At 41.1% G+C, this 24,839-nt stretch overlaps 4 protein-coding genes across 4 annotated transcripts in view; 2 read left to right on the forward strand and 2 right to left on the reverse strand.

Moving 5' to 3' along the window:
* Positions 1-2,223: 2,223 nt before the first annotated feature.
* On the forward strand, positions 2,224-11,039 carry LOC109471466 (leucine-rich repeat-containing protein 27-like). Its single transcript, XM_019770797.1, has 10 exons — positions 2,224-2,771; positions 3,481-3,611; positions 4,561-4,619; positions 4,863-5,012; positions 5,435-5,720; positions 6,110-6,235; positions 8,431-8,510; positions 9,059-9,203; positions 9,622-9,745; positions 10,318-11,039. The coding sequence occupies exons 1-10, from the start codon at positions 2,601-2,603 to the stop codon at positions 10,489-10,491; spliced, it is 1,446 nt and encodes a 481-aa protein (XP_019626356.1). The 5' UTR covers positions 2,224-2,600; the 3' UTR covers positions 10,492-11,039.
* A 1,550-nt stretch (positions 11,040-12,589) lies between these two features.
* LOC109471472 (serine protease HTRA2, mitochondrial-like) lies at positions 12,590-17,946 on the reverse strand. The gene is made up of 6 exons (XM_019770803.1): positions 17,538-17,946; positions 16,037-16,244; positions 14,943-15,137; positions 14,351-14,495; positions 13,783-13,972; positions 12,590-13,498 (listed from the first exon to the last, which is right to left on the reverse strand). Exons 1-6 carry the CDS (start codon positions 17,936-17,938, stop codon positions 13,333-13,335), a joined length of 1,305 nt encoding a protein of 434 aa, XP_019626362.1. The 5' UTR covers positions 17,939-17,946; the 3' UTR covers positions 12,590-13,332.
* Positions 17,947-18,760: 814 nt separating this feature from the next.
* LOC109471603 (histone H3.2-like) lies at positions 18,761-20,355 on the reverse strand. The gene is made up of 3 exons (XM_019770952.1): positions 19,947-20,355; positions 19,265-19,467; positions 18,761-18,919 (listed from the first exon to the last, which is right to left on the reverse strand). The coding sequence occupies exons 1-3, from the start codon at positions 20,083-20,085 to the stop codon at positions 18,770-18,772; spliced, it is 492 nt and encodes a 163-aa protein (XP_019626511.1). The 5' UTR covers positions 20,086-20,355; the 3' UTR covers positions 18,761-18,769.
* A 713-nt stretch (positions 20,356-21,068) lies between these two features.
* The window catches only part of LOC109471365, a 22,149-nt gene continuing 18,378 nt past the window's right edge, over positions 21,069-24,839 (forward strand). The window contains exons 1-6 of the mRNA XM_019770655.1: positions 21,069-21,319; positions 21,825-21,950; positions 22,883-23,197; positions 23,450-23,668; positions 24,061-24,264; positions 24,779-24,838. Of these exons, the coding sequence (XP_019626214.1) occupies positions 21,244-21,319; positions 21,825-21,950; positions 22,883-23,197; positions 23,450-23,668; positions 24,061-24,264; positions 24,779-24,838 (1,000 nt within the window). The 5' untranslated portion in view covers positions 21,069-21,243. The remainder of the gene's footprint in view (positions 21,320-21,824; positions 21,951-22,882; positions 23,198-23,449; positions 23,669-24,060; positions 24,265-24,778; position 24,839) is intronic.

A 24,839-nucleotide genomic window follows, 5' to 3' on the forward strand; every position in this document is an offset into this window, starting at 1 on the left:
TCTGTGACTAGTATGAGGTCGTTGAAGACTAGTTGGCCAAATATTTGAGTCCAGGATGGAAGTAAGTTTATCTTTGCCCAATTACTGATGATCATTCACCAACATTTAAGAAGTTAAGGTGGAATTTCAGAAGATTAGCATCCGCCTTCCTAAACCTCGAACAATGCACAGAAAAGAAGATTTTTGTATAGAATGTCCAGTGCCTGGAATGAAATGAAGTGGTGATGATGTACATGTATATAGCTTTATTTTAATCTGTTTTAATATGTTGTAATTGCCGATGTATTTATGTTTTGTAAATGTGTCATGTGTGTCTTGAAGGACCTCAGGAAGAATAGCTACATTTGTTGTAAGCTAAGTGTGGATCCTAATAAAGTCAAGTCAAGTCATTTTGGGACCATCCAGTTATATCCCTCAAATCAGCGACAATTCAAATGTTATAAATTTAAGCGCATGTAAACGTTACATGTACGCATAATGTACTTCCTCTCTGCATGTGCATCTGTTGTAATAAATGGCTGTTATCTCCCTAGTCGGAACACCCAGCAAGCAGAAAATAGTAACATCATCAGAAAATAAACGTAGCCCGAAGGAAGGAACACGGTACAAACAAGGCGGCTAATCTTCGCCGACCATATTTATTGGAAAAGGACACGACTTTCCTTTCATTTCCATCCAGCCTTGAGCTAAGCCTGGCAAATTATTCTGTGTGTCTGTGGGAGTGCCAGAAGCCCTTAAATCATACTGGGGTCCAATCTTTTTACAGCCTAGTATCAGGCCAGAAAAATGTGATTTCTTGTTTCGTGGATTCATCGTATTCAAAGGGCGAATTGTCTTTGGCTGTACTCTTGGTTAACCTACAATTTGTAATGTTAATACAGTGTAATATTTGGAAATATTTGGGGCAGAACTCAGTATAGAGCAGCGTCGTTCCTGCCACGGACAGTCAAAAACTGGAACTCTTTACCTCAAATAGCAGTGGAAGCCACAAATACTGAAACATTTGTGGCAAGAGCCTCTAAATTCTTGGCTGATGACCTCTCCCCTAAGTGACAGAATGATCGACATGATGATAGCGGTCACGTAGAGGAGGAAGAAGAAGAGAAGAAGAATATGGAACAGGGGAGGGTCAACAAGAAATTTAATTTCTTTGGCCTTGTGACCTCATGGGGTGATATGGGGAAAATTGCTACCATACTACAAAGATGACAATCAATGTATGACAGATAACAGCATGGGACTTTGGTATCCAGAAACTGAATTCACAGTTGATATGAATTTATTATTGAATGGCAGTCAACAACAATACAATGTATATCCTGCAAATTATGTCGTAAAAAAGTACATCAGTATTCCGATCCCCTGCAAAACAATTGAATCAAAATGGACGACAACACACAAAGTATTATCTAAAAATTGATATCTATCAGTAAAAGATAACAAAAACGGAACAACATAAGTACGGTCTATATACATTTGCACTTGCATTTGATAAGATCAACAAGTACCTTCGAAACAGGAATATTTAGCCACCCTAGCTGAAAACCTGAGGCTTACTTCTTTTTCCCAGGTCGATACCATGCAAAGTATGCCCTATTTAAATTAGCAAGCGTCGACAGAGAAGGACGGAAAACATCGATAAAAGAAGAAAAACAATCTGAAAGCACGCACGTTTCAGCAAACCCTGGCCCAAAGAGGGTCACCCCATATTTGCGGAAATGACAATATTTAACTATTTCTGCAACAAAAGGCCGAGCGTATTTTTGTTCAAAAAGCACCACACCTTACCTTTCTAGAAGAGTCGGTTGCCCAGCAGAGATTAATAGTTGATTTTCCTGTTTTGGCAATTCTATATCAACGCCAACAGTGGTACACACCTCCACATCGACTGAGTATCTGCTGTGCACCTCCGCCTCCGCGCTAGTATTTGTAACTTTGTGTAGAACAAACCATCCGATTAGAGGTAACCTAGTCCAATCTTGTCTCCAAATTATTGTTTTAAGTATAATATACAAACAATGTAAAGTTAGTTAGTCATATAATTCACTATATAAGATTAAATTTCGATGTATTTTATACAATTATGGTTTCAATATAGTATAATAAAAATAACAAAAGTATATTGGACCCTACAATAGAATGATATACACCAAAGCAATCTGATTGGTCGACTCCTGATTGACCCCCGGATATTTAGATATTTTGCATATAAACAGGCGTCATAACATCCCTCTGTATACACCAGCAACAAAACTACATTACACAGCCCATTCTAAATGTGTGAAACGAACCATTTGGTGCTAAAATGACAAAAAGAGACATGCTATTACTGAGGGTAAAGGTCATCTCTATAGTAACGGTGTAATCGAGTCGACCACGGGGCCGCCATTTTGAATAACTCCTGCCAATCACTGTGTGTTACTCTTCAAACTTTTCGTGCAATATTATCCGCAGTATGCGTTCCGCAGAAGGCGATGGAGACTCAGAGGGACTCAGAAGATGTCTCACGGTAGTCTGAATACTCTGATTGCGATTTGGACTGGTTCGCAGTTTCGGCAAGCCGGCTCTTCGGAGGTTTTGGGCCGGTTGCGGTTGGAGAAATGGCGGGCGATTCTCGCGAACGGGCCACTAGCGGCGGTGGGAGGAGGGGCTCCGACATGGTGAAGAATCTGATTTCTTCCGCTCAAGCGTTGGGCGCAGACACGCTGGATCTCTCCAGAAGGCAGCTGACAAGCATACCTGATGAAATCTTCCGCCTGCAAGACCTTGAGGTAGACTAACGTACTGTATTAAGCCACGATACTTAACGAGTAATTCGTTGCAGGTGGTAACCAGTGTAGTTTGTTTTGTTTGTACCAGCCAGTGGAGTGCCTTACTCGTTGTTGTTTACGCCCCGACATGGTTGCCTTTGTGTCCTGCCGGTCTTGCGGAAAGGACAAGTCGGGAGCTTTGATCGCTGTTCAGGCGTGGATAGGTGCCCATTGAAATGTAAAACGACTCCGTTCACTGATATCCTCTTATACTTAGTTATAGCTATTAAGTTAATCTTTTAATCTCCAAGCAGATGTTTGGAGAGTTGCCATTCACATACAATTTCACAACAATTAATCGAAGATCTCATTCCTCTATGAAAAAAATGCAGAGTTTTTGAGAATTTCTTATTTTAGCTATCATTATTTTGAATTCCTCATAAGATGCTTAGAGATTTTTAGTTCTTGATTTTCAGCATTGATGGACATCTTCGCAAAATATTGCAGTCGTAACCCAGTACATTTAAGTGCTGGGAAGTACTGGTAAGTTTAATATAGGAAGTATTGATGGATTGGTTCGATACATATATGTTAAAAAAAGACAATTTTAATAATGTTACCCAAGCAACTGGCTACGATTTTGGAAATGGTCAGACGTTTCAGGTGGCATCATTTCATCAGTGACACTGTGTCTAATCTTCACTGACGCATACCTGTCCTTCTTTTGCAGTACCTTTACCTGGAAGGAAACTACCTCTCTGAGATACCCGACTACTTCTTCACGTACTTACCCAACCTGAAGTGGCTCGACCTGAGAAGAAACAGACTCAAACATCTCCCAGCTACTGTGGGGAGCCACAGGTATATAAATTAAATACATGTACTTATTAATTAGCCGTTCAAGAAGTTTGCTCCCACAGTTGCTACCCTCTAGCCGGGGAGTAGGGACCCATACAGAAAGGGCTGATCAGCGATCTCACACAAAATCTGGACAAATATTTGAATAATTTCCAGATGGTCTGCCCGGCAGCGATTCCAGACTGGTTGGTCGGTAGCGACTGTTGGAATGGATGTAAATGTAAACTAACCAGGATGGTAACCAGCTATATACGTATATACTTAAAACTAATGGTGCAATGCTTGACTATTTCTGTTATATTTATATTTTCCCTCCATTCTTATCATTTGGTAAGACCGTGTATTGTACAACTATATTATATATATATGATTGCAGGAGAAGAAGGAACTAGCTTTTGGTGTGCTATACTTTGGGATTACATGTGTAGGCAACATTGCCAGGCCAAACACATTCGTACACCATGGACTTAAACTTAACAGTGGCGTCACTGTCACTGTGTGTTTGATTTCTCAACAACCTGTCAACAAATTCAGTCTCAAAGTCTACTACTAAGCCCCAAAATGTATTTGCATGTGGTATTTGCTTGCCAGGTTAGCTACTTATCTGTGCGTAATTCGGGTGCACGAAGCTTATTTGAGTCAACAAACTCCCGCCATGGTTTCCAAGACAACGGCACTGAAGCAGCGACACTGGGAGGTCAAGCTTGGCTGGTTGAAACAGCCCCCCAGTGGGGAGGCATGCGTGACTGCGCTGTTTGTTGACAGGTGGTTGCCTTCAATGTCTACCTGTAGTGGTAGACACATGCAAACACCTGTTACTTAACCTGTTAACAGTTTGCAACAGCTTAGAGCTCAAAAGTTAATAAAGCATATCTCTAATTGGTTGTAAGTTAGTTGCAACTTATGATTCTGTACATTTTGTACCGTAATACAAGTCTTTTTTCTGTTCCAGGTGCCTTAAAACTCTGCTACTAGAAGGGAATGAATTGACATCATTACCCTTGGAACTTGGTAAGATTTTGTTTAATATACCAAATTCAATATCGAGTTTCAATATCAATATCCTTTTTTTGATACAGAAGTTCAAAATAATGGCAGTGGTTTCTTAACAACTTTTAGTGTAATCCATACCTCTAAAATTTGGAATGGTGCAGGTAAAATTTGTCTGGTACAGGTGATTTTTGGTGTTACCTGCACCAGTGCAAGTATGCAGGAAAAAGTATTTCGAGCTCTGACATTGCTTTGTTCCATCAGGCCAAGTAATGACATTGAAGGGCCTGAACCTGCGAGACAATCCCCTGCATGTTCCGCCGCCTGCTGTGATGGAACAGGGCACGCTGGCGATACTGCAGCACCTGAGAGACGCCATGGAGGCTAGGAAGAGAGAGGACGCCCTGGCTAAAGGTAATACCATTCATGAATGATAAAACAACATACAACTGCATACTTGTGCACCATTGCTACAACTTAGTACAAGCGAAGGTTTAGGCTTCTGCTTTTTGTGGCCTGGCCAGTTTGATACATCTTTGCTGCCACCAAAAATCTGCCTGGAGATTACAAGTACTTTTTTCAGACCTGATGTTAAATTATATCTTAAATATGTATCATAATGATTGAAGATTAAAGCTCTATTGATAGTCAATCTTAACAGTATCATAATTGTCACTTGTATGTGGACATTATGATTTGCTCATAATCGTATTTTGTACCATCATTTTGTGATCACTGAAACAATGAATAGTACATGTAACATCAAATATTACTAATAATACTTCATTACAAAAACATTTGAATGTACAGACTGACTACTTCCACTACTCCTGCAGGGGTTCTCATTGAACAGCTGACACTGAATGACAGCGACAGCGACAATCAGTCCGAAGACGGCAACCAGTCGTCCGAACCCGAGCTGCGAGATCTCGGCTCTGACAAAGTCCTCCCGAGTAGGGAGTCTTCTGTGTCCAAGGCTGGGCTGGCCAGACACATGCACATGCACGGTCCCACACCCATGCCTGCAGCGCTGCACAAGCCAGCCAGCTACAGCGAGCTGAGACAGCAGCAGTACGATAAGTTCAGGAGAGCCGGGCTGTTGGGGGAGGCCAAGAAGGGAAGGTAGGGTGTTCTGTGCAAGGAGAAACTTGTTGTTAAAACGTAACAACCTTTAACAGCCTATCCCTGTGTGTGGATTAATTGCTTCAATATGAAATGATCCATCCTCTCAAATTTACTCTTTAGCTGCAAAGTTCAAGCTTAGTTCCAACACAAGAAGGGACCAAACTCACCATAGACTTTTGATTGATCTCGTCAACCTTCGTCATGCTTCCGACTTCTGGAGAGTCAGCGGGTGCATCATACATGTACATCTGATGAAGGTTGACGAGATTGACCGAAAATTAATGGTGAGTTCCCTTCTTGTGTTGGAAGATTGAACTTTGCAGCTATGGATTCTACCAACACAGATGAGCTTTCATTCAAAATTTACTCTCTGATTAAAAAATCAGGAAAAAGAAGCGGTCGACGTCGCCGCTGATGATCGACCTTCTGGACGCGAAGCGTGCGGAGGAGCGCCGCCTGGCAGCTCTGCGGGAACTGAAGGAGAAGCAGGCCCTCATCGAGCAGCGCAGGAAGTGGGTCAAGTCACTGCTCAAGCCTTTCTGATCATGATCATTTAGCCAATGCAAGGTTCTCACTAGGCTGTTTGAGTATAAGGCCCCCTACACTGTGATTTGGACCACATATGCTGTGGGGATAGAAATGATTCTTTTGGAGGAAAATATTCTCAGACTGACCCTTCTTACATGTGGAAGTGGGTCAAGTCACTGCTCAAGCCTTTCTGATCTAGCCAATGATATGCACAAGGAAATTGTTAGTCAAGCAACGGGATACGTTTTCAAAACATAATATTATCCAGTTGCTTGAGTAACAATTGATTAACCTTCATCGACATAGATAATGATATGATATGGTGTCAACAACTTCGGCAAAGTCTTATACCACCTTTAACTCATGAAACGTACTGTGCACATGAGAGAAAGATAGAAGATAGAAGATAGAAGAAGATGGGTGTACCAGCAAGTTCAGAGGTGCTTATTAAGAGTTAAATGGAGAGAATTTTTGACAGGGGTTACTAGAGATTTGCCAATGAGATTCTGAAGCCATAGTGAGTTTAAACCTGACAACCTTAACAGCCTGTGTAGGGAAACTTGTTTGAGTTTTGATAAAATGCAGTTTATGATCCAAATTGTGACCTCAAAACTGCTGTTTGCTGCTATAGTGGAGTGCCATCTGAGATTGTGTTTAAAATTTTGGAATGAGTGAATCATATGACAGTAGAGCCATATTTTTACAGCGAGATTTGATATTTCTTGTATAATTGTTGAAATAGATAAATTGTAACTAGAAGATAGTGAAACATCAACATTTGTAGATAACAGAAAATCATGTATTTTTGAAAGAAGATTTGAGAGATATTGCCAGCTGGTATGTAATACCAGTAGCTTACATGTACCTTTGCTGCAAAAAAGTTTCAAATGCTGCATCGCCAACAGAGATTAACTTTCATAGAGGTGTACAAAACTTTTCTAAAAGTAGAACATTTGAAAGCCAAGGTATTAGATGAAAGTATGTTTTTTAAACTAAAGAGCTTTGTGGAAAAGCAAGCTTAATAGACCTACCTGACTGCCATCAAGTATTAACATAATTCAATTTTGATTATGATCCATACATCCACCCTCATACAAACAATATCCTGGTACAAAATCCGGTTACAAATTTATATCAGTGTTAATTTTTTGTTGTGATAGTGTAAGCCATTTTGATATACATGTAATTGTAATTCTACAGTGCTAGTAGTGATATCATCGTAAGCTGAGGGCAGAACTATTTGAAAATTGATGAATAATCTAACACTGAGAGCTCACCAGTGCTTTGTTGGATCTTTCCTTCACACACACGATACATGCCAACCGCTGCCTCCCTGTGTAGGAAACGTAACACAGAGCACACGACTCTCGGTGTTGCATTGTTCATCCAGCTTTCAAATGCTTCTGCCCTGAGGGTGTATGCTCACAGTGTAACGTTAGACAGGGTGGCAGAGTTGGTATTGTAACAACGCTGTACAATGTTGTGGACCTGTTCAGTGTTTCTGTATTGTGTGTGAGAAGGTTTGATTCAATAAAACATTTTTTTTACATCTCTGACTCTTGATCATTTATCAGATACGGTTACATACTATAAATTTCTGTTTGGCTAATAGTACTTTAAAACATGGACAGCACATCTTGTCATGCCCTCATAAGTGGTAGGACCAGCATGATATACAGATGATTGTAATCTCAGATCTTTCTATAAGACTCGGACACCCTGTGAGAGTGAAGAAAAAGCACAAGTGTTACAAAACTTTGAGGACAATTCCCTTGTTGCAGTGTTGTTATCTAGGCCTGTGATTGGAGTTACAGAAGGGTAGTGATGACAGAATTAGTGGCAGCAAAAAATTCACACCATTCACTGAAAAACCTGAAGACTGTGGATTTGTTGGTGATCAAATAGAGACTGTATTTTTCCTTTTTACCCATTCCTGCCAATCACCACTTTGTTATGTCCTAAGGACATTATTACCAACATTGTAAAGACAAAATAAAACATAACTTCTTAAATGCTGCAGCTAAACCCTGACTTACATTGATCACAGTAAAGGTAAGTTGTATCTGCAGTTATGTGTGCTGTGTACATCTTTCTGATCTATTGACAAGGTGTATTATGCGTGTGAGAAGTCCTTTGGTGTACTGTAAATGCTGTGTCAAACCAGACTCTTGTATTCCAGGGACCAACAGTTGCTGAAAGACTGGAGAGACAAGGGCAAACGGATGCAGATGAGGCAGTTTCTCAGCTCTGTAAAGAAAGGTAAATGGCATAATGCCATTAAAATACAGCACTTAATAGCATCATTCCATACTTCCCAGAAGTAGCAGCAAATTCTGGTAAAGAACAGAATACAGTGCCTTCGATAACATGAAGACATAACTCTATCAGCACCAAGGACAGCACCTCTAGCAGTGAACAGATTTTGAGCATACTGATAGGAAAAAAGTGTTTCTTGTTATTGTCACATAGCTAACATCTTTAGACTCTTTGCTCCATTTGATTGTAGTTTTCATTTTGACTTCCATTTTTCTGCAGACCACAAGCCTCTGCAGACTCAATCAAAGAATACATGTAGCTCTCTCTATCTGGTTTAATGTCTGTTGTTCCTCGTGTTCTGAGGGTTAGACATGCTTGCACTCTGATGCTGGGGCTTGATGATACATGTATCTCGCCATTTGCCTCTGTCCTGTGGTTCTTGGGCACAGCAAATTCAATACCCCTGCAGGTTAGAGTCTCAGCAACTGTATAAAATTATGTCAATTTGTTGTTTTGGGGTTGTTTTTAATTCGACTTCCATTTTTCTGTAGACCACAAGCCCCTGAAGATGCCGTATGGTGTGGACACTGCCCACATGAAGATGGTGGACAGGAAGGAGCGGATGCAGGGAGACACCAAAGCCCAGCAGGACAGGATCAACCAGATACTATCCAGGGAAGCCGCTGAAAGGGCCAAGTAAGTTCCTCGTATTTTAACCTTGTCCCTGCTGCCTAACTCTGTAACTAATAGGTAGCTAAATGGCCACTTCCATATGCTTATGCCCATTGCCATTCGGTTAAAGTTCACCTTGGTTATGCATTTCTGGATAATGTGAATCTTTTTCTAATTGTAGTCTGCAACACTTACATAAAAATCTGAAAAATATATCCTAGACATTTTCCTCCATGGCATATATTTCTGGCCAACTGAAGAATATATCAAGGTCGACTACAGTTGCAAGCCAATCAAACATACTGTACACTGTATGTTATTTTCAGTAAGTCAGTAACACCGGTATTCGATGAAGACTTCAATGAAAGAACAGACATATATTACATACTAGATGAAGAACTAAGATTGGTCAGTACATTCTCTTTTGTTCATGCCTATCTAGAACTGCCCGTGACATAGAGTTGCAGAGGCGTATCAAGGAGCACGCAGCCAAACTTCAGGACAGGCAGAAACACAAGGGAGACGCCAAGGAAGACCTGGAGCAGGCCAGGAAAGACCTGGAAATTGTACGCACAGATGAGTCTTTTTTTTGGGGGGGGTATTGAACTAAGAAGATACAGCTGCATTATTTTATTATAACTTTTTAGAATTGCACAAAAAGACATGGAGTTGATATATTTAACTTCAAACTTTCATAAAGATTCATATCGTATATCATCATATAATACCCTGAGGTCCCAGTAACCTACATCCTACATTGGCAAATTGAGGATTATCTTGAGATGATTATGCAAGTGTGATGAACAAAATTCAGCTGTCCCTCTTCTTACTGGATCAGAAAGGCTGTCATAGATCTGATTCCTGCCAATGGTAGGTTCTGTCACAACCTGCTGGAAAATTCTTTGACATCAAAATCAAAGGCCTACATGTACTATGAATGTGACAGTACCCTCACTTAAACACTAACATTGATACACTTAGCCTGAGGTCCAAACCTACAATATATTTTAGCTTTTGCCGAACCTCTTTCATCCTCTCCACTATTTTTACGGAGAGAACAAAAGAGCCTTTTCAACAAAAGTACATTGTAGGTTCAGACACCAGGCTACATGTTGGTTTAACCTTTCTGTTCCATCAGGCTGAGCAGCTGCACAGAGAGCTGGTCCGAGGAGGAACAGCGGACACCAAGCTGGAGTACCGCTTCCGCGCCTTCAACCCTGACCTTTCACCTACGACCACACCCAGGATGTACCCTCCCCCTTACGAGAGCCTGGCGAAACCCAGGAGCACCATTTCTAACACACAGTTCTGACATAAGGAGCAACACGTAGTTCTGACTCAAACCAAGGAGCACGATATCCAACACACAATTCTGACTTAAACCAAGGAGCACTATCTCCAACCATGGAGGTAGAAGAGATATCTTTTTTTACCTCCATGCTCCAACACACAGTTCTGACAATACATGTAGGATCCGAATGACATCCCACATTCCAGAACATACCTCATTTCTTTCACCAAATATAGATTGTGTAAAGTTAGACAGACTTTTACATATTCTTTGACATACAGCATTATGTTTTAAATTTTCTTTGTCACACAGCATTAGATTATGTTAAATTTACATTTTCTTTCACACAGCATTACTGGTACTTTTACAGTCTTTTTTGACACACAGCATTACTTCACCTTGGTACTTATACAGTACAGTACTGTAACTATACTACACCTCAGTCACAGTGATAGGCTAGGCTACACATGTAGCCTCTAGGCTAAAATGTTCTATTTCTTCAATCAGATTTCTGTTTGTATAACAAAAAGTTTTTTTATAAACTGTATTATGTATATAATATTATAATTGTTGCTTTAGGGTTATACAATTTCTTTGAGAATTGTAAATGTGTGGCAATCATATGGCTGTTATCAAAATATTTTGCAATATTATGTAATCCTGCAATGTTCTTTACCAAAGTTTAATTATTATGTTTTTTTAGATTTTGGGTTAAGATGTTGTCAAAAATGGAAGACATTGTTACAGTAATGCTTCTTTGTGACAGTGCACATATTGTGTGCAAAATGTTAACTTTGTATTATTTTGCTTGCTGACGTACAGTAGCTACTTATTTGTATAGCTCAGGCCCTGTAAATGCTCTGCAATGATTTAATTTTTTTTCCATATGTGCAATCAAGGAATTGGAATAGAAACTTCTCAACATTTTCCCACACACTTGTGCAGTACAGTGTAAGCTTAAGGAAGTACCGTCAATTGATATCAAAGACTCTGTCTTTCAAGATGTTAAACACAAGAAGAGATATTGATTTGAGAAAATCATCAGCATGCAGTTTTTGACACTATCCATGACTTAAGAAATTTATCAGTAAGAATTCAACTCATGACTGTGTTGCACATGTTAAGACCCAAAGGTTGTAAACCACCTGTTAAAGTTCTAAATATCATATACCTGAAGTCAACTCTTGTCAAGGGCTTATATTATGTAGTTTCTGTGCCACCACAGGCAACTATCCATGTAAGTAGTGTAAGATATAACGTATGTATATGTTGTATTTCTTTGTACCATGACATTTGCCCATTGTGTAACATTGGTCAGTTGTTTAATATATGAATGTGTTTTGGGGACATTTTTATAGTAAGTGTTGTTATTCATCAAAGAGGTTCATTGGCAGTAATAGATGAAGCTGTAACAGTTTAAACCATGTCTCTGCACTATGAAATTCTTAGTACCTTTAGGCTGCTACCAGCATTTTCAAATATTCTGCAGTTACAATTGATTGTTCGTATCATACTTTATGTAAATTACTATGTATGTCATATTTGTTACGTAATATTTAATCAGGTGCAGTGCAGGCCAAAGAGATATAATGTGGCCACATGAAGAAGTAGATGTACAAAATGTATGTTACATGTAGTATCATAAAACAGTTTTACATCTTAAAACAATCTGCAGGCAACTGTTTACTTTTTCATGCATTTCACAGTACTGTTACCATCATCTGTTCAAAAAGGTTGCAATGCATACACTGTTCCATCAGCTGTATTGTACCAAAACTGTGCAAAGGCTGTTCCCATGAATTCTATTTAAGAGTACAAATGTACTTACTGCACTTCTCTGTGCTGGGTCAGTTATGGTATGTTATAGTTTGTTCACTCAGAGTGCCTTATGTGTATTATGTCAAGTGAAAATAAAGATGTTGACAATCACGTGTGTCCCTTTTCTGAGCATGGGGGGAGGGGGTAGGTTATAGTGTTGATTTTGTTTTAGAATACATTTTTCTGTTGAGGATTGGGCAAAAGGGGGATTCTAGGAGCCTAACTGCTAATCAACTGTAAAAACTTTGACAACTGTGACAACAATACAGTTACTGGAGTCTGATAAAAACTTTTCGCCTTTTCACTCAACACAAAGCTCTTAAATGGATCATCAATACAAGCTTCGTTAGCAATGCAGTCCAAGGACAGCAAGCAAAGAATGACATTGTTTCTTTAATGAACAACTTCTGGGGCCCTGTTGGTACAATTCTCATGCATTTAAATGGCAACATTTGCAACCAAAATCAATAATACATGCATTAAGTCACTGGTTAATGACTTCGCCTGCTTTCAATGCATATGCTTGAAAAGTTTGTACTTGGGCAAAGCTTGTTTTCTTAATTTGGAATGAATGAGATGCCACCATGATCTTGCTTAATTCATGTGTTATCAAAATATACTTCAAGAATATTTAAGCTGATTCAGTAAACATGAACAAGAAATTCAGACCAAAACAAACTGGCAGGCTGCAACAAAATGACAAGCACAACATATTTACAGTTGTATTTACAGCAAATTTGCCTGAGCTGACAGTCAAGTCACTGAACGTGATGTACTTAATTCATCAGTACTGTAGGAGTAATCAGCTTGTCCTTGTACACATTTACTTTTAAGTTTACACTTAATCTTGAATAGTTGGCCACAGTTAAGTACAAGAACATGACCCTTTTCACTTACATATCTAGTATTTGTCTAGCACTTTCATGCACATCAAAGTAACACATCAAATACAAAAAAGAAGTCAGAGTGTATCAAATTCTTTCTTCCGACTAGGAGTTAGTAACGGACAATATTTTCAGTAGATAGATATCCCCCGAAAAACCCTCAGTCAGCCTCCTCAGGCGTGACCTGCAGATGATGCACAGTCCTCCCCCTGTGACAGGTGATCTTCAGCTGCTGTCCGCTGTTCACGGCGTCGTAAATGTCTCGCGCAGACGTCACCTGACGACCGTTGATGCTGGTGATGACGTCTCCAGGACGAATACCCGCACTGGAATGAAAATGTGCAAAATTATTATCTTTTTTTTTTCTAAAGTTTTTTTTTCAATATTTTGAGTTATCTTGTTGACAAACAGAATGACAAACGTAGCTGAAAGTATAATTGTACAACTTCTCTGACAGGTGTCAGATCATGGAGCTACATGTAGAAAAGGTTGACCAGCTAAAAAAATTTCCCCCTGCTAGGGCTTACCCCAAACAAAGGCTAGGGTCAGCAGTTTTTTCCAGGGTTGGTTGGAAAACAAGAAACACAAAATTTTTTTTCCTAGCCTTTACCTGTAAGCGGGCGATCCCACGATGATCCTGTGCACCAGGACTCCGGCCCTCACGTCAGGGAAGTCTGTTCTCCTCTCCTGCAGCTCCATGATGATGTTGGGTGTCAGCGTAACCATGGTTACACCAAGGTAGCGCCTCTTGGGCGGCGCAGGAGGGGCCACCTGTCCCCGGCCGAACCAGCCTTTCTGGGCTGTAGTTTTAGGGAGGAGAGTTAAGTTAGAAATCAGTTGTACAAAAATTCAATGACATCTAGTTACAGAGTTCAAACTTTGCTCCAACACAAACTCTACAACTATGGATTCTACCAACACAGATGAGCTTTCACTACGATATTTAGTTATGATCTAAGGAATGAGAAATTAGACATTTACAGACTAACGAGAAATTACTGAGATTTTCGGTAATTTTGTTTTTCATGATCCTCATGAGTCATGTTCAGGATCTTATATAAAGTGTTTTAGGAACCGTGGAGGAGATTGTTTTATGTAATTTAATTGGGTATTGCACTTTTTCCTGAAGATATGTGCTGGATTATGCCACAGCTATAGCATCATAATTCTATAACTACCTTTCTCCTTCTCTTCAACACTTTTCAAGAAGTCCTTGACCTTGTCGATGGGAATAGCAAAGGAGATCCCGGTCGTGACCTTCATGGTGTTGACCCCAATGACCTCCCCGTCCAGGTTCACCAGTGGGCCGCCTGAGTTACCGAACTGTGGGAAACAACAAAACAGAGATTTATAACTTCAAGGAAGTATTTGGAATTTTCATGACCTTCAAGTTCACAGATCACACTGAAGTGTTTGGGATTTTGTGATGTAATAAGTTGAACTGTGGAAGGGGTTGTATGGCGTCATCAATCCATCAACAGCTTCCTGAATTCCTCCACATACCCACTACTTACTCCTACCCAGAACGTGCTCGGTCACCTTCAGACTTGACCTCCCTATCAATCAACTGTCCAAATCACCTCCCACCCTCCACACAGCCATATTGATACTTGGACAAACATACACACAAACCCACAACTCAGCCACCCAAAACAATACTTCCATACCTGTATTATAATTAACAAGTAATTGCACTGGGAATTGCAATTTCTGCAAATATGGGATTGAACAATTTGACCTGAAGTATATATAACATCACATTTTCCTTACATTGATAGCAGCGTCTGTCTGTATGTAGTCCATGTCGTTGTGCCTGAGCCCCAGCTCACGGCTGCCCCTCTGGACCGAGCTGATCACGCCCGCCGTGATGGTGTTGCTAAGCGACAGCGGGCTCCCCATGGCAACCACCCACTCCCCCGGCCGCAGGGTGGACGAGTTACCCAGCTTCACGGTTTTCAGTGTCGTCTGCACAGAGATGTGAGGATGGTTGATTAATTGCTTTACACTGTGGCTTTCTAAAGTACATGTAGGTACCTGTAATTATAAATTCTCTATGTCTGTACTGTTGTACATGTTAAGGTAGTAATTTCTTTCTTTCTTTATTGACCACTTCCTGAATTCCTCCACATACCACCCACTTACTACCACCCGGCCCAACATGACACATGCCAGGTCACTATCAGCCGTGACCTCCCTATTAATCAACTGTAAAAATCACCTCCCACCCACCATGGAATCTGAGGCTATTTCAACAAACACAGACACAAACCCACAATATGACCACTCAAATCAATACTCTTTTGCGCTTAGCAGTAAAGAAAAACACGTACTGATGAAGGCGACAGTGGCCTGTTGTGTTGGAATAAAGTTCAACATGAACTTTTTACAATGATTGCTACCAACTAGAGCTGTGTACCTAAACAAATTTTAGGTACAGGTACAGGTACAGGTACACAGGTTTAGGTACAGGTCCGGACCTGAACCTGTACCTGAACAATTCGACCAATTTATATGCTCTTCTGAACTCCTTCAATAACAAAAAAAAACATAAATAAACTTGATAGTTAAGGTTTATTCTTTGTTTATGGCGAATGCTCAGATAAAATATAGGCTATATATATGTTTTTGTTTTCATGAACACACTGTCCTTACACAGGGACCCATTGTTAACCAGCTATTTACACATTTGAGGTCACAAATAGGCATAAAATTGGTGTGAAATTGTTCAGGTACAGTACCGGTACTGAGGGATTAGGTATTTTGGACCTGTACCTAATCAATTTTACCGGTACAGTATCGGTACGCAGTACCGGTACACAGCTCTACTACCAACACAGATAAACTTTCATAATAGAATCCCATACATTGCAGTTGAGGATCTTGACAGCTGCGATGTCTGCAGCCTGATCCACGAGTACCACGGCTCCGTCCAGCAGCCTCCCGTCCTGCAGTCGGACCTTCACAAACCTCTTGTTGGCCACGACATGAGCGTTGGTCACCACCAGACCGTCCTCTCGTACGATGAAGCCAGAGCCGTTAGAGGTGGGGGCTCGACCCCCTGTGAATGGATTCCTGGGGAGTAAAAATAAAGTCACAGATTTAAAATACCAGCTTTGTGGTCAGGACAAGGCCGTCCTCTCGTACGATGAAGCCAGAGCCGTTAGAGGTGGGGGCTCTACCACCTGTGAACGGATTCCTGGGGAGTAAAAATAAAGTCACAGATTTACAATACCAGCTTGTTTGTTTGTTTGTTTGCTTGTGGTCACCACCAGGCCGTCCTCTCGCACGATAAAGCCAGAGCCGTTAGAGGTGGGAGCTCGACCCCCTGTGAATGCATTCCTGGCCAGCAACATATATGAAAGATTTATAGCTTGTGGACTAGCCCACTACTTATTATAAAGAACTTGCACAACTGCGTGGCTATAGAAATGGAAATGGACACTAAGGATATATTTGTGTAGTCTTCTGAGCTGGCCATGGGGTTCTTTCATGATACAAGAGTGTTAAAAATTTTTATGTAATTCTTGCACTTTCTAAATTATCCAATTTTTCAAATTGTTGTGAAATAAAGATTATTGAAATCAAACAAAGGTGACGAATTTTCCCTTTCATTCACAGATTTAGATGACAATCAGTGGACATAAACAGGTCTCACTACTAGTACGTACACATATGACGCAATATGTGAAGCACGTTAGGCCATGTTGATTTGATTATATGGATGACATCCTCCGGGAGCCCCAAAACTGATGCGCGCGTGCGAATAAAAAAAAAGTTTTGCAAAAAAAAAAGTTCTTTTCATTATGAAATCTACGTGGTCATGAGGGTTGAGCAAATGGCACAGAATATGGTTTGGCGAATAATCTTGTCTTCAAGTTCATTTCTTTACAATTTCCTCTTTTTTCGTTTAATTTTGGCATTCTACGACATTGGTATAGTTTTTATTAATTTTTTTTGTAACTTATGGTATATTTTTGCTCATTTTGCAACTGTTTTGTACGATTTACAGTATGGTTGAATTTTTTTTTTTTTGGAAACGGCTGAAAATTCATGCGCGCGCGGATGTCATCCATATAATCAAATCAACATGGCCTTACCAAAGATAGCATGATGACTAATGGGGGTAAAAGCTGTAGCTGATTACACAACAGTGCCTTCGAATTCCTGAATCTGTCTAGAATATAATAACGTCAGTGACGTCCATAATAATGTAATGTGTAATGGTGAAAAATACATCATATAAAGAGGAATTAAATCTATGGTTATACTTGTGCAGAATCATAAATTATACGATATACACATGTAACGTTACATGACATGTCAATATCAATCAAGTTCGAACCCGGAAGTAAAGTGTTGACTTACTTTCCCTGGATTTCTATATAAACCACGGCCGGCGACGCGATTTCCACAACATCAGCGATGAAGTTAAACTGTTTGGACCTCGGTATCCCTCCGTACCCCTCGCCTCCATAAAAGGGCTCTGCGGCGTCCACCTTTTTCACAATCGAACTTTTCTCTTCTTCTGAATCCGTGCTTGGCCAGAGGTACGGAGCTCCAAACTTGCCGATGACATAACCCCACGCAAAACACCCTACAACAATCCCGCTGTCCCTAAAATACTTGTAAGCTTTTGGCGTGTTGTTTCCCACAGACGTTGAGCATGTCCTTAAGCACAAACCTGTCCTTGTCACTTGTGGAGAAGCGACTTTTGGGCATATACTTGACCGGAGAATTTCGCACACACTTCGACGGAACGCCGCCATTTTCTATTTCTTCCCGTCATGCTCATCCAGGAAGAAACTACTCACTTCGGAGGGGTGACAAGTTTTTGTCATCGGGCTGCATAGAAAATGTCCAACGTAATGGTCGTAAACTTTCATAGTAAAGCTAGTCAAAGGTTTCTAGAATATTGTAGGGAACCGCAAAGAAGTACAATGTGAATCGAAATACAAAAGCACTTTTAATAGTGAAGAACATTTGTGACTAAAAGAAATGCTGCTTTCAAACTTGAAGGGACCTTGAAGTCAGAAACTTCAACGCAGTTTTCTTGGTTTTAATTTTTTTCACAGTTTTCCACTACAGTTTGTGCAGTCGTAGATTTCCATGTATAGTTAGGACAGTAGGTATAGGTAAAGGATAACACATTAATGGCTTATATTACGTATTAAAAAATTTTTCAGATGTAAAATTCTTTTGCCATGTCTTGGGTTCATATACTTTGTCAAAAATGTACAGTTTTAGTACAACATTACAACTCCTACTTGATTGAATGTACAAATAGAATATTATGATACATTATTCTGATAATAAGTAAAAACAGAACTACTGTGGTAGACTTACTTACTTAGATTTAAGTCAGCTTTAAATATTAGTGTATAATAAATTAACGGTCAATTTAATTAATTGAATTCGTGTACAACTACAACATTCTGATATATTATTCTTATGATAAGTCAAATTGCCTCAGAAGTTAAGTCAGCTTTTATACTAGTATATAATAACATCAACAGTCAATTTATTTGATTGAATTCGTGTACAACTAGAACATTAGACATACTATACTGAAAATAAGTCAAATCGCCATAGAACTAGATTCAGTTTTCACTGAGTGACCCTGACAGTCTCTCCCCACGCAGTCTCAGAGCCAGGTGCATGTCCCTGGGCATGACGGTGACTCTCCTGGCGTGGATGGCGCACAGGTTCAAGTCCTCAAACAAGCCCACCAGGTAGGCCTCTACTGCTTCCTGAAGACATTTAAAGAAAATGTTTTAATCTTCGAAGAAAACGCAATTTTTTACCTGATGTACTTGCCCACTAAGAATTGTACACTTCTTTGTTAAATATTATGTAGCACGCTACTTTCCAAGCAGAGCTTTAGGCTTAGGCTTATTTTTGACATGTTTTATGCATTTTTTAAAGGCTTTCTTGATCTTTTCTGTTCTTGTGGCAAATTGTAACTGTCTCTTGAGTTGGCCAATCTGATACTGTTTGCAGTCACAAAAATCTGCTTGGAGATTATTATGTACGGACGCAATGCCATTGACTTTTATTCATGGAAAATTGGGACATAAAATTGGTCATGCACTCACTTGCAGGGCAAAAAGAGCGTCGACTTGAAACTTCAGTTCCGTGTTGAACCGCCAGGCGACCTCCCTGACCAGTCGCTGGAAGCTCAGCTTGGGAATGAGGAGGGCTGTGCTGTGTTGGAACTTGCGGATCTCTTTCAGAGCTTTGCATCCCGGACGAAAACGCCTTTGGGTCGCCCTCCTGCTTTTATTCTTATCCTTTGTAGCTGAAACGAATATAGATAGTCTGTAAAACAAATGGGGAATTTCATGACATGGCCGATTCCGTACGTATTTCCAATGAGTTTGAAAATTTTAAATGAAACATCCTTGGTATGTCTTTGTAGACTGGTTACCAAACCTATTTTAGCTGTCGAGTCTCTTTCGCCTTCTCCGCAAGGTATGAAGGGAACAAACTGAGAGAATCTCCAACTAAAAAAGGTTTGGTAATCATTGTTAGAAACACAGGGTGCTCAAAGTGTTGATCCGACCAATCAAGCAACTGAGAGACCGCTTGCAAACGGTTTTATATCTAGTACGGGACGTTCCAAAACAATATGATTTTGCCATGATTTCGTGTTTTCATATCATCACAGCCCAATTCATCTACCTTCTGAACTGCTATAGCCTCAAAAACAGTCATAGCATGCCAATTCATTGCAGGAACGTCCGTTCTTGAACTTTATAGCCACACGTTCGTTCCCACCTTGGCGTTGTCCGTTTTGTTGATTCATGACGAAAGCAGACGGCCAGGGTTGTGAGGGCGGTTTCACAGGAGAAGAGAACGTCACTGCTGGCCTGTGCTGACCGCCACGTTTCCTCGACAGTTGCTTCGTCCGGGCCATTATCCTTACAGCTACCAACCGCAGACGATAACTATAAAATTACTACTAGAGTTTTGTCCGACGATAGAGTGTGGAGTCAAAAGACGTCAGTGCATGTAGCGCCAGCGTAAAACAGTTCCTCCGAAAGAAAATGGCACAATCTTCACAGCCCGAGGGAAACGGGGTGATTTTAAAACCTAAGAATACGCTGGATACACCAAATTCGCTGATGCACTGGCTACTTTGACCCTTTGTGCAGCACTTGATGAAGCTGTAGGTTGGAATGTTTTAAAAATGGCGGCAATGTGATCAAAGCTAGTGCGCATGCGTTGTCAAGTGTCGTCTGCAACACCGCATCAGAACGCAAAGAAGTAAGCTCCCGTCTGTATTATGCTGAAAGTGCTGAAAGTACGATCTAAAATCCACATATTTGTTGTTCAGTACAATTGTTTTGAGATACATGTTGATCAATAACTAGTCATATTGTAGTAGGAAGCGATGAATAATATTTAGTTCCCATGAGAAATGCATTAACTCTAAACGGTTTTATTACCTTTTACATGCAATAGGCTATGTTTTATTTTGTTCAAGGAGGTTATAGTGGAGACAATAACCTCCTTGTTTTGTTACAGGCAGATGGCCGCAGATGTCTAGAAGTTTAAATAAGCAAAGTTCTGACGACACTTTTTGTGGCGAAGACACAAAATGATTGACACTTTATCAACGGCGTATGTTGCTGATTGTGGTACCAATCAAAGATGCCCTGTAGAAAAACAAACTTCCCAAACAACTGCATTTTGATTGTCTCTTCTACAAGTAGCGTTACATCTACTAGTTCTGGTGAGTTTGTTTGGGAAAGCAAATCCTTGGTCAAAGTGATACAACACTACCATACAATTTGAACACACTTCACTGTTTGCATAACAGGATTGGGCAATCAGCAAACTCAATATGACCTTTTGACCGCTCACTTATTACTCATTGACTTGTTTGTGAATAGTATTATGAAGGACAAGGAGACAGCCTCGGCTCCCACTTCCGGTACTCTCTCACGAAAGCCTTCTAATATCTGGTTTCCTGTTTGTATCGCAGAAAGTTCCTCATTTTCTGTCTTGTTGAGACGTCAGCAGTTGTGGTAGTGCTTCCAGCTATAGCGGCAGTTCTATACTACAAGAAGCAATGGCGGTGCATGTGACTCTCCAGTTCCTTCTCGGTCTAGCCGTTATATCTTACGTCTGCCTGTCATCATCAGTAGGTGAGTTAAAGGGCTATTGTCTAATACTGGTGACAACATATTAGGTAATAAGACGGCTAGTCACAAACACGAAGTAGATTACTGTAGATAATAATATGTTTATGTCACTGGATGGTATCTGTTGTGTAGAAAACGCGGAATTTTTAAGTAATGCAGATTCAGTGGGTGAAAACAACCTGTTTTTGTATCTTTTAATCAAAGTCTGTTCATTACCTTGAACGATCTTGTTTTGTACTTGTGACGGCAAACATTGTTTACGACAGTCACAAGTTATTATTCTGTTCACGGTGATTTACATAAAAAGAGCATCAAGACCTTTCACTGGTAGAGATGTACCTTTTTTTATTCACATCAAGACCATGAGTATCTATTGGTAACAATAAATCAACAAATTGATAAGGCATTTGCGTACTTAAACGTATAAACTGTCATTGACTAGTTCTGCATGTAATTCTACCGGAAACGTTCCCCTACTCACGTACAAGAGTGGACTTTGTTTTGTCAGCCCAGTTCCCGTCTGGGGAGGACTATGTCCCGTGTTGGACCGGGGCCCGGTGTGACCCTTGCCCCTCGGGCTACGTGGGAAGCGCCAACGGCGAGGCCCGCTGCTGTCCCAACTGTGCACCGCAAGGTAGGGGGCGTGCTTGTACAGAGTAGCTATAGCCATCATGATGTGGCCGTGTTGCATAGGTGATCCTATATATTAAAACTTTACCGATTCAGGCATGGAACTAGATAGACACGGTTCTGGATACGATGAGTCTTCTGCAATATTGAAGTAGATGTTGGAAGGGAAGATCATAATTATCCATTCAAAGTATTTTGTGTCAAAAAACACTCTCTTAGGCCATGTTGATTTGATTATATGGATGACATCCGCGCGCGCATGAATTTTCGACCGTTTCAAAAAAAAAAAAAAGGTTTCAACCATACTGTAAATCGTGCAAAACAGTTGCTAAATGAGCACAAATATACCATAAAACATTTAGAAACGATACCAATGTCGTAGAATGCCAAAATCAAAGGAAAAAAGACAAAAATGTAAAGAAATGAATTCGAAGAGTAGATTATTCGCCATAACATATTCTTTGCCATTTGTTCAACCTTCATGACCACGTAGATTTCATAGTGAAAGCAACTTTTTTTTTTGCAAAACTTTTTTTTATTCGCACGCGCGCATCAGTTTTGGGGTTCCCAGAGGATGTCATCCATATAATCAAATCAACATGGCCTTACTCACGCACACAAATTATCCTGTTGCACGGAGTGCGTACAGCCGACCAGAAAAGAAATGTGTAAGAAAAACAGGTCAATGACATATTGCATTAACAAAACATTAGGATCTTTTTTTCCAACATCTGCCTGGAGATGAAGCCTCTACTCTCGTCAGATTTCACTTCCAACAGCATTTGAAGCCGGCAGATTTTTGGCGACGCCCCAGGGGCGGAGTCGAAGATCACTCGAATCGCGAAACTTGATGTTCTATCAACAAGATGTCCGACCATACAAAGTCTATAATTAAGTGTTTACAATGCTTCCACGCACTTGTTGACGTGACTACAGGGATGATCATGTCCCCGTCTCTCTGCCTGTGCCGTCGGACTGCGGCGACAAATCCCGAGGACCAAGAAGGTGCCGATCGTGTAGAACCCGAGACCGAACCCGAGTTAGAACCAGAACCCGGGTCCGAACCCGAACCCGAACCCGAGATCGAATCTGAAGCCGAGTTAGAACCAGCAGAACCCGAACCAGAACCCGAGATCGAACCAGAACTCGGTCCAGAACCCGAGTTCGAACCAGAACCAGAACCCGGTCCAGAACCCGAACCAGAACCCGGTCCAGAACCAGACCCAAGCCGACCGACTCTGGATAGCGATGGTCAGTCACGTCGTTATCATTTCTCATACACGAAGAGCACACTGGTTTCTTAACTTTGACTCTCAAACATTGCCTTCACTGTGTTAGTTTTTCTCTGTAGGGTATTTGTCATAGCTCGTTGTCAACCACAAGCATATGTCACATAACAAAGCCATCAATAGATGATTAAAACTAAACATTAAAGTAGTAACCTTCGCCATGGTAGTGTTTTTATTACCTGCCATGCTGATCACATGTTTTTGTGTAACGCAGGTCCCAAGGGGCAAGTGAAGTTCACCACATCCGGGGTATTTGTTGTTCCCGACGGGGTTCGCGCCGTTGACGTCATCTGTATCGGCGGTGGGGGAGGGGGGCGAGACAACCATGCCGAGATCCTGGGGGCGTACCCGTACGGCGGGGACGGCGGGAATTCCTCTTTCGGACGGTACCTGAGCGCCGAGGGAGGGAAAGGCGCCAAAGCGGACAACTCCGGTAAGTTATAATCTCCAAGCAGATGTTTTGATCATTGCAATGCAATATCAAATTGGCAACATAGTATCTCCAACTCTAAAAGAATTTGAATCATCGGAATTTCCATCCGAATCTCTCAGTCTTCATCAGCTATCAGAACCAAGTGACTATTTTGAAAGAGGAGTGAAGAAAGCCATCTACATCAGGGCACACCAAACTTCTCTCAACCGGGACGGGGGGCGTTACCAACTTCCGACAAACTTTGACCCTGCGTCTACAGCACTTGTGTGATATAGCTGATGAAGACCGAGAAATTCGGTTCAAAATTCCAGTGAGTCAAATTCTTTTTGCTTTGCAAATGTTACCTTTCTAGTTTTCATTATGAAGTTGAAACTTGTTTGACCTGTCCCCAGGCGGGGAAGGCGGGAAGGGGACGGTGGCGGACGGAGGACAGGGCGGGGTTGGCGGCGGGTGTAGCGCAGGCGCAGGAGCTGCGGGGCAGACGTCAGGAGGCGGAGGCGGGCTGGTGCCGGGATCCTCCACTCACCCGTTCTGTGGGGGAGGCGGCAGCAGCGGGGGGTCATCATGCGGGTCCGAGTTCGGCAATATTGGTGCTGGTGAGTATGATTATTAGCCTCTATCGGGCTTCAGAGGCCAAATAGCTACACACCAGACAGAAAACTTTGCCAGAGGAGTTGGTCTGCTACAGGACCTTCCAAAATTTGGCCAATTTCTATTCTTTCCAGCCCATTCTGAAACCTGGTAGAGGCTATATTATGATGGCAAACTTTATATGTTCATACAGATAGATATTTTTTACGCAAACCGTTTGCGAAGAAACTGGAACAGTTCTGATTACTGGGCAAAGAATGGTTCAACCGTGATCTACCACCAGGCTTAAGAAGCGGCTCCAAAGAGTAGAAATTGGCCAAACTTGAGACAGATAACATGCCAGGGGAGTGCATCTGCTACAATTTGCCTGAATTCCTTCAACAGACCAACTTTCCTTGCGTGTTATTCCGTGTTGTTCCCTGGTCTATTTGGCTAATTTCTACTCTTTCCAGCTGATTCTGAAGCCAGGTGGTAGAGTCTATGTTGGATCCGGATTTCTATTTCTCATATTTCCCACAGCTAGATCCGGGCCGGGAGGCGAGGAGCCGACTAGCCGTAAGGGCGGGCAGTACGGGGGAGG

This window comes from Branchiostoma belcheri, unplaced genomic scaffold (genome assembly GCF_001625305.1).
Source record: "Branchiostoma belcheri isolate BF01 breed outbred unplaced genomic scaffold, Haploidv18h27 scaffold25, whole genome shotgun sequence".
Classification (NCBI taxonomy): Eukaryota; Metazoa; Chordata; class Leptocardii; order Amphioxiformes; family Branchiostomatidae; genus Branchiostoma; species Branchiostoma belcheri.